Here is a 9,408-nt window from a genome sequence, read left to right on the forward strand (position 1 = left end):
TAAAGGTGTTATTCCCATGGGTGCAAAGTAAGCTGAGTTTTTCATCTCTTGTACAACTTGTCAGTCAAAGCTGTTTATTCTGACTTCAGTTACAAGCTTAACCCTTTCACTATCAAGATTTCATTGGTAATTTCCCTTACTTTCTGTCATACTATCCCTATGATGATAGTTTGGAGAATTTGATATTGGATCAACTGATACCAGCGATTCCCAACTTGATATTTTTCTTTATCCTTATTACTTGTCTGCTTGATAGTAAATTGAGATTGTAAGGAGAAATTCTGTCTTGGTCACTCATGGGAGTCAAAATGTTAATACTGTATTGGGTTCATTACTTTTTTTCTGTAGTCATTTTAATATTTCTTATCATTTTCTCCAACAGAAATCTCGAGGAAGCTCTCTCAATGGGGATGGATTGGTCCTTAAGAGAAGGTTGGCCATTTTCCAAAATTTTCTTTTAGGTTGTATTTTTAAGGGGGTGTATTATGAAAGCCATGCAGTTAATAGAAGGTGTAAGGATGTTTTTAATTCATTTTCGAGTTGATTTGGGTGATGGTAAGTTAGGAAATTCCAAATAAGGGTGCTTAATGGGTAGTTTTTATCGGAAAGAGGCAAGTGAGAAGTGGACAACAGAGAAAGGGTCACTGGGAAATTTAGATATACATTGTACATGTGCCATCTCAAAGAAGTACTTTAAAAGAATTTAAAATTACGTTACCTGGTATTAAGGTGAACAAAATTGGAAGTTGAAAATCGTGACGGTCATATTTAAGGTGTCACTGGTGTTCATCTGAAAGCTTCTTAGTTTTATGTAATTTTGTCTTCTCATTACAGGTTATGCTTGGGCTGAGGATAAGGAGCATTGTGAAGAGTACGGACGAATGCTGCAGGCTGACCCTGGAAAAGTTAGTGATAGAGCAAAGAAACGAGGCTTGCCGCAGGTAAATACAGAAGCACAGAAGTTTCATTTATAGCTCTTACTGAATAAAATAAGCAGGAGCGTTTGATACGAGCGTTGACTGCGCGACGAGGGTAGCGCAATTGATGACTGATTCTTTGCAGCCTGTTGTGAAGGCGTTCTTTTATCGAAAGTCCTCTGTAATCACAGGGAACGCTATTACAACGAGCAAGTAGAACAAAGTCAAATGGCAAGGAACCAGTGGGATCTCATTACGAAATTGAGCAAACTCTACAGAGCTAGGGAGGGGGAGGAAGGGAGGCTACATACAGTACAGTATCTTGCGAGAAAGTGGCACGAGTTTCCATTCATAACTGTACAGTGTTAGTAGCCAGTGGCGTCCAGATCACTTTCGCCTTTCGACCAAAATTGTTCTCAAACGTACAGATTACTTCAAGCTCTAAGTAGGCTTTGAGTTAAGTAAAATAGTAAGTTTTTAGGAAAATTGCGGTGCTGTATCGTTAGGGAGTATAGCAGGATAAGATAATTTATGAACTGAATTGATGTGTAAATTAGCCACCGTCAAGAGTTCCTAAAGCTGATGTTTCGAACGTTAACCCTTTGTCAGCATTAGAAACCCTAAAGCTGACGAAGGATAACTGTTATGGCTTATCTTCTCCACTGATTAGCTTGGTACTCTTGGAGCGGGGAATCACTATGCGGAAATCCAGGTTGTGGATGAAATTTACGACAATTATGCTGCAAAGAAGATGGGAGTTGATCACCTTGGACAGGTAGAAAAAAGGGCACTTACCTCTTAACCCTTTAACTCCAAGATCAAATTTGTAATTCTCCATACTGTCAACCATACAATTGTTATGATGTTAGTTCAGAGAATTATGTATTGGATCAACTAATTATCTGCAAATTGATATTTTTCTTTATTCTTTTCTGGTTGATATTGTATTGATATTGTAAGTAGAAATTAAGTCTTGGTCACTCATGGGATCTCTGACTTGCAAGGAGTGAGGCATGTGAGCAATTGAAGATCTTTTAGGAAAGCTGCTTGATATTTCTCTCGAGCTTGTAGGAAAGATCTTTTCTTAGTCTCTCTCGTTACATTTCAAACCTCATAATAATTATCTCTCAGTTCTTGTGTTTATCAATTGTTACTCGTTTAGTTACCAACTACCACGACTACCAACTCGAACAGCTTCAACTGGGTCTCACTTAGAACTCTTTAGTTTAGGGTTAGTTTGGTTGCTAATTATCTTGTCAATAATTATATAATTTATGTTTAAAAGGTTTGTGTGATGATCCACAGTGGCAGTAGAGGACTTGGACATCAAGTGGCCACTGGTAAATGGTTTATATACCGTTCATCTCTTTACGATAGATAAATGAATGTATTATCGACTTAACTTATGTCTCCACAGAAGGCAAGACTTAATTATTTTCCAGGTGATCGCTATCACCCGAGTCATGCATTCTTGATTTCTTCGTTTTACAGATGCACTGGTAGAAATGGAGAAAGCCATGAAAAGGGACAAGATTGAAGTCAACGACAGACAGGTTTGCTAACAGTGTAGTGCATTTAAGTCTGTGCATTAAGTTTGTATTTTGTCAAGTATTCCACGATAATTGCACTTGTCATGGCCGTCTACATTGACAAAGAAACTTGTAATGACATCTCTTAAATGGAACTTGCTAAAGTAGAATTTCCCTTAAGCTTTGTTTGCAGTTTCTCCAACAAGTATTTTTATCCAGGCATCTAATTTAGTAGAGTAGGGATAACGAACCTTGATTAATTTACCACATCTACAGAAATGATATCTCTATACGTCATTACATGAGCAATTGCTCCCAGTGCAATTATAGTGGGATGGTTTTGGGGAAGTTTCGCCGTGATAGGTGTAATATAAATTGACTTTGTCTCTTTTTTCCGTTATTGATATCTGTTGAGTCGATTTTCACATTGCGATCAATGGTCAGCTGAACGAACGGCCCTATAAAAGCACGTGGAGAAATAGTACGTTTTCATTAGCGATGGAATCAGAGAAGTTAAGACTGTTCTCAAAACAATGAAGTTGAAAATCGGATTCGCAAGCTCAACTTAGCCAGGGTATAAGAGTTCACGTTAAATCATTCATGTTTTTAGCCTGGTAAATTTTGTCTTCTCCAATTTCCCTTATTTGTCGGTTTTAGAACAAGGCAACTTACTGAGACAAAAGTTTTCATGATCAACCGTCTAAACTGCTCGCTTCTCCTAAGGATTACGACAAACAATCACAATTGTAATGCTCTACTCTAACGGGTCTGAAATCGTAAGTTCTGATTAGTTTATTCTTCCCCTTATTTGGATGGTTCCGACGATTTGTTTCTCGTTTTAAACACAAGTGTTGACAACCATATAATTGGTTCCTTTACAGCTTGCTTGTGCCAGAGTTAACTCACAAGAAGGTCAAGATTACCTCAAAGGCATGGCTGCAGCAGCGAATTACGCTTGGGTCAACCGTTCAACGATGACATTTTTGACAAGACAAGCTTTCGGAAAAATTTTCAAGAGTACCCCGGACGACTTAGACATGCAAGTGATCTATGACGTGTCACACAACATTGCAAAGATCGAAGAACATGTATTCTTTATTGTTCTTACAACAATATCTTCAGTTCTTTGGATTTAATATATATATATATATATATATATATATAGACACACACACACACACACATACACAATTATTTTAACTTTTGAAATTACTTAATTACTTACCTTAGCTAGTAGATTAGATATTGGACGGTGTACAGAAGACTCTCTTAGTACACAGGAAAGGATCAACCCGTGCATTTCCTCCTCATCATCCGCTTATCCCAGTGGATTATCAGGTCGGCTATTCACTGTTTACTACTCCTTTCGATCGCAAGGTTTAAGGTTTATTTTATTTTACTTTTTTAAGTTAGAAATCGTTGTTTGAGTGCTTACAGTCGTTCGCTCCAAGGTTATTTTACTGGTCCAACACTTTTCGTGTTGGGCTATTTCTTTCCCAGTTTTAATCGCATTCTTCGTCACGTTCATTCTCCCTTCCCTCCGTTTCCCTTCAATCGCTCGATGATTGGAACCCGCCGAGCACCATACTTCCTTTTGGGGGCAAGCACCTTTCTTGTTTTACTTTTACGTTCTTTTGTCTTCGGCTTCACTTATTCGCTTCTTCCTTGGCTCCTTTTTCTCGACTGAGGGCGCAGGTGGCTCAACAGGCAGCGTTTTGTTTCACGACTCTTAATTAATGAAAACTTTCTTTCCTCTTGCTGAGATACATGTACTCATCGTCTTGTCCATTATTTTATCAGTTGCAATAGTTTGTAAGAAAGACGAGGAAGATTCCGGAATTCCGGAATCCAGCACTCACAGCGTGGAATCCAGAATCTAATACTGTTCTGGATTACCTTACATGAGGCGTGGGATATCTTTCTTGTACTGATTATTGCTGTCGACCGATACCTAAAAGACTAAGAGTGCAAAAATCCGATTGTTCGTGACGGTGAGTATAAAATCTCGACCCAAATTTTTGGGGAAAAGCCCGACTACTCCAGCACAAGGTAAAGGCAAGCGGCCGAACCAGCGAGCCATGACACGGAAAAAAAAAAAAAAAGGAAAGAAAGAAACAACTAAAGAGGAAAAAAGAGTCATATTTTGCTTTTGTATCATTAAAAAGTATTCGCAATTTTTTTTTTTCGTGCAATTCGGGATAAAGCAGCACTTGTAAATCTTATTTAAATACTAAAAATTGCTCTCGCCCGACAGGCTTGCGCAATTGGTTCGCTTTTGAAAAATTTGCTGGCGCCGTTTCATCCTAAATTTTTCTCTAAATTATGTGATTACCAGCACTAACCGACCCATTTCGGTAGCGGATCCAGGAATTTGTGGTACGGGAGGAACTAACTTTGACTTAGAAAACTTTTTGTGTGTGTTTACGCCAGAGGCCTTAGTACACTTAGTGGAGAGAATGCGTCCTGTCGTCTCCAGTTCATCAAGAATTTTAGCTTTTTCCCATTTCTTTCTTTCGACGAACCCGACCAGGCAAATACTGTAGGACTTACTGCAGTTTTTTTGGTGCAAATAACCTTGGCAGGGAATCTATTTGAACTGTGAGTTCTCTTTACTCCTCGCATGAGGAATAAAAAAATAGATAAATAACTCGCTTATCACCCAAAAAATTCATGGAAAAGCCAACACCTGGTCTTTTTTCCAATTTCGGGTCAGAGAGAAAGGGGTCACTTCTAGTGGAAGATATTTCTCTGAGTTTGAGCTCTTGTTAAAGGTAGGCATTCTATAATACTAAAATGAACTGATTGTTAAATTGCTTATCACCCTCTGATCAGAGGCCCTTCAATCTTCCTCTTCAAGTTTCCTTTCTCAAGAAAGATCAAAAGGCCGTGCATAGATTTTACCGTCAATACACAATACCTTTGTCTTCTGCTTTCTTTATAGGGTTAGCGATTGCTTCCTTTAATTCATCCATGCTTTTACCAAACTGCTCTGTCATTTCATGCAGGCTTTTACCAATTTCATCCAATTTTTCTTTGATGCTGACTTCATCCATGATGCACTGTTTTAGAAGCTCTTTGTAGTGTTCTTCGAAATCAGGGTCTATGCATTCCTTCTTCAGATCATCAATAGCACTTCGATAACCAGTTCCTCCTAGTCTCACCAATGAATCTTGGATGTCCTGCCAGTATTGATTGAATGTTGGGTCATCAACTGAGGAGTTGCTGACATGACCATAAACTGTGTTTCTGTAGCACTTGATACGAACGATATCTGCCTCGAAGGTTGTGTCTGTGGCAGGAGGAAGTGTATCCCAGCCTGTCGCTGGAGGAGCAAGACCACAAATGTTCCTCAGCAAGACCATAAGAAGAGTTATATCGAAATTCTTCGATGCAACTGAGGATCTGACAGCAGGATACAGTTTGCCCCATTGTAGGGGATTTAACACTTTCTTTTTCAGTGATTGTAGCACTGTAGGGACTGGAGGACTGGACAAAACTGTGTCTAGGTTACTGGTTGGACGCTTCTTTTCAAATGCTTCTCTCAGGACATCTGATCCGACATCCACCAGAAGCCTGCACAGCCGGGCGTAATTGGTTGTCTCTTTTGACGAATGAAACGAAGGTGCTGCAGCGGTGGCCATGAAGAAATACCGGATCGTTACTAAGAAAAGGTCTATGACTTTTTAACCAAGAAATTTGCTTGCTGCTTTTTCGTCAGTCTCCCAGGTCCAGCACTGAAAGAATGAATAAGATGTTCGATTTCAAAACCAATTGACTCACACAAATATTTTCATTTGCAAAAGTGTTCGTTATATCTCAAGGTCACCAAGGGTATTGCATTAAACTGATTTTGAATACCTCTGGAGCACTGATTTCTCTTTTAAAATTGCTTGCAAATGCTTCTCGAATCTGCTTTTGCGTGACTTAAAAAAAAGCGTGACATATGGCCGTTTCACTTAGTGTGAAAATCAAACTGGCCTTTTCTTCAGATCCGAGTAGAACTCCTTCCTTTTAGCCGGCGCACTTTCCATACACGCAAATTAGGGGAATTTAGGGCAGCATTGCAGGGTTTTTGGCTGATAGCTTCCTAATTTCAATCACCAGCGTGTTTTACAATGTATTCAAATATTGAAATAAAGTAAAGAGAAGATTAAGGTTGATCGCATCTGGGAAAAAAGAATTTCTTCGGATTCGGAATTCCACCAAAACAATCCGTATGATCATACTCCTTTACACTTCTCTTTTGTTTAACCTGTGGCTGTCGGAAATGAGACTAAAAAATCTGCTATTTTTCCATTAGTTTACAGCAACATTTGCAATTTAGCCTCTGCTTCTTTGGTTAGTTCCTCCATGCTTCGCGAGTCCCGTCGGAGGTGCCACTGTGTCGGAAATGAGACTAAAGAATCTGCTATGTTCCGAAACTTCGCGTTTTATTTATGAAATCAACTTGATATCTCTCTCCCTCCCTCCTTCCCTCTCTCACGCTCCTGTCTCTCTCATTTTTAAATATATAATATGATCCTATTGTTCAATCATCTGTCACTTATCGCAAAAAATCAACCGGAAATCAATTAACGCTGAATAATCTCTCACATGGCAAAATTCTTGAATTAAACTCGATCTACATCGTAAAAGAGGTTATCGTTCATCGTGATGGTAAGTAATAACAAACTGTGTAATAGTTTGTCTCACGATGTAGTCAGTTCAGATGTAGATCGCGACGTTTCGACTGCTTGCTGCTAGTCTTCATCAGGCGATGGGGGGTCGACTGCTCACTCGTTACCATTTGTATCAAGGCTATCTAATGCGATTGCATCGACCCCATCGCCTGATGAAGACAAGCAGCAAGCAGTCTAAACGTCGCGATCTGCATCCCAAGTGACTACATCGTGAGACAAACGATTAAACAATTTATCATAAACTTAATCTAGGCTATCGATGACCTTTTTACTTTCAGGAGATAAATTGTGTACATGTAACTTATTCTACAATTCGATTGCCACCTATTATGTGGGTAGAGCCTCATGAGAACGAAGTGGCAGCAGATAAACAAGTGAAGCACAATACAGCGTGAACGGGGGAAAAAAATTGCACGAGGTGCTGTCAGTGATAAACATAAAAGGACATAAAAGGACCGTTAAATTGACTTGGCATGAGCTAAAAATTACCTCAGCGATTTTTTCACAAATGGTGAATACTGCAATCTTGTGTGATCCAAAACGTATTGTGGTAAAAATTTCCGCACAGCCCCATACTTCATTATGCATTCAGTTCTTGAATAGAGAAAACAATGACTAAAACAATACATTGCCATTGGGAAAACAGATTTGTTTAACAATAGTATGGGGCTGTGCGGAAATTTTACCCGTATTGTTATTTTTAGTTTCTAATCGTGTCGTGTTTGTGAGTGATCTGTCGCGTATCAGGACTATACCAGGACTTCGATTTTAATCGTTGCGCAACCACATGAACCGATTTTAGTCGAATGATTTCGACAAACTCGGTTAGATTTAATCGATCGTTCGACTGTATGAGCCATTTTCTTCACCCTTAGTGACTTCTTTTTATGGTCAATTCAGCCTGTGTGCGGGCTAAAATAAAGACGGTCGGGAAGGTAAAATGCTTGCTAGCGCAGCGTAGATTCACTTGAGGTCGTAACGATGTGTTTATTACAAGTTGTAATAGACAAAAAGAACGTATTCAAACTGAAACTCGACTCAATATGGAATAATCTACAAACTTATCTCCAAAGGTTGACTTGTGAGCTCTCACTCGGAGGTCCACTTGCAATTGGTTTGCGGTCATGGAAGCATAACGATTTCACCTGGTTATATTATCAGCTCCCTGCAACATGCGTTAATTTAGGTCAGTCAGGCTTCGATGTCTCAGCAGTCATCAGAATAGAAAAAAGTTGGTTGAGATAAAGGTTTGTCCATTTGCGGCCTAAGATGGAATCTCGTATTCAAGCGGATTTCATCGTCAAATGACGCAGACAATTTCAAGGAGGGGTATTCGGTGAGCTCACACTTGCAGTTTCCAAACACTAACCTTTGCTCTGCGCTATCGATAGTTTCCGTCACATCTTAACGCTGCTATGGAGATTACATTTCTACTGGACACATTCATCAGAGTAGTAGCTCCACTTGCCGCAGGTTTTGGGTGAAATTTTGCTTCTGATTGTTTTCGCGTGGCGGACTGCGTGACATAGAAAGACTAGAACTACAGTAACCATGGATACCTTTGACGTAAATGACGCAGACTACAGAACAGGCGTCGTTGTTGCATTTTCGAGTCTTTTTTAGGGCCTGTTTACATGGAGATGGGGGACCCCAGGTGGGGTGAGGTAACCCGCCTAGCCGTGGTCGAAAAATAAAACACGTTTATATACAATCTTACAACCCCGGGGTGCTGGGGTGAGGTTTCTTGAGGTTTTTGTTGCGCTTGCAAATAAGGAGTTTGAGCAGAGGCGTCCCAAGCTCACATCTCGAGAAAGACGAAAGATTAATTCTCGGACACACACATATATTTATTCATGAAAGCGTCACGCGTTGTTTTACGCGGTGTTAGGTTACGCGAGGAACCGTTGACTTCATACGTTATACGGAATAGTTTGGGAAACGAAATATGGCCGATTTACAACGCTAAATATTCCGAAATGCGAACATTTTACACTCCTTGTGTGTCTGTTGCGGTTTCTGGCAGGCCCTTAATAAAAAAAATTAAAAAAAACTATGTTAGTGTGTGAAATGGTATGTTGCTCTCACCAATCACCGCTTTTGGGTTTGTATCTCGCACCAATCAGATTGCCGCACAAGGGTTTATATCTCACACCAATGATATCACAGCATTCGGATATCTTGCACCAATCACAGCGTTTAGTCATTCACACCAACCACAGCGTTTAGTCATTCACACCAATCACAGCGTTTTCTCGTACCAATCATATCACAGCTTTCTTGCAA

The 9,408-nt window shown here is 39.7% G+C and overlaps 2 protein-coding genes across 5 annotated transcripts in view; one reads left to right on the forward strand and one right to left on the reverse strand.

Annotated features, from left to right (window-relative positions):
* The window catches only part of LOC131788376 (RNA-splicing ligase RtcB homolog), a 117,545-nt gene extending 112,818 nt beyond the window's left edge, over positions 1-4,727 (forward strand). For both annotated transcript variants that reach the window (XM_066174414.1, XM_066174415.1), the window contains exons 11-14: positions 2,203-2,257; positions 2,409-2,470; positions 3,328-3,534; positions 3,689-4,727. In XM_066174414.1, the coding sequence (XP_066030511.1) occupies positions 2,203-2,257; positions 2,409-2,470; positions 3,328-3,534; positions 3,689-3,829 (465 nt within the window). In that variant the 3' untranslated portion in view covers positions 3,830-4,727. The remainder of the gene's footprint in view (positions 1-2,202; positions 2,258-2,408; positions 2,471-3,327; positions 3,535-3,688) is intronic.
* Positions 4,728-4,732: 5 nt separating this feature from the next.
* On the reverse strand, positions 4,733-8,637 carry LOC131769204 (E3 ubiquitin-protein ligase DZIP3-like). Of its 3 annotated transcripts, none has more exons than XM_066174443.1 (2): positions 8,495-8,637; positions 4,733-6,180 (listed from the first exon to the last, which is right to left on the reverse strand). In XM_066174443.1, exon 2 carries the CDS (start codon positions 6,085-6,087, stop codon positions 5,350-5,352), a length of 738 nt encoding a protein of 245 aa, XP_066030540.1. In that variant the 5' UTR covers positions 6,088-6,180; positions 8,495-8,637; the 3' UTR covers positions 4,733-5,349. The 3 variants fall into 3 exon arrangements, with proteins under 3 accessions (XP_066030540.1, XP_066030538.1, XP_066030539.1); XM_066174441.1 differs by lacking the exon at positions 8,495-8,637 and adding an exon at positions 8,271-8,467; XM_066174442.1 differs by lacking the exon at positions 8,495-8,637 and adding an exon at positions 7,615-7,752.
* Positions 8,638-9,408: the final 771 nt, after the last annotated feature.

Source organism: Pocillopora verrucosa, chromosome 11, assembly GCF_036669915.1.
Source record: "Pocillopora verrucosa isolate sample1 chromosome 11, ASM3666991v2, whole genome shotgun sequence".
Classification (NCBI taxonomy): domain Eukaryota; kingdom Metazoa; phylum Cnidaria; class Anthozoa; order Scleractinia; family Pocilloporidae; genus Pocillopora; species Pocillopora verrucosa.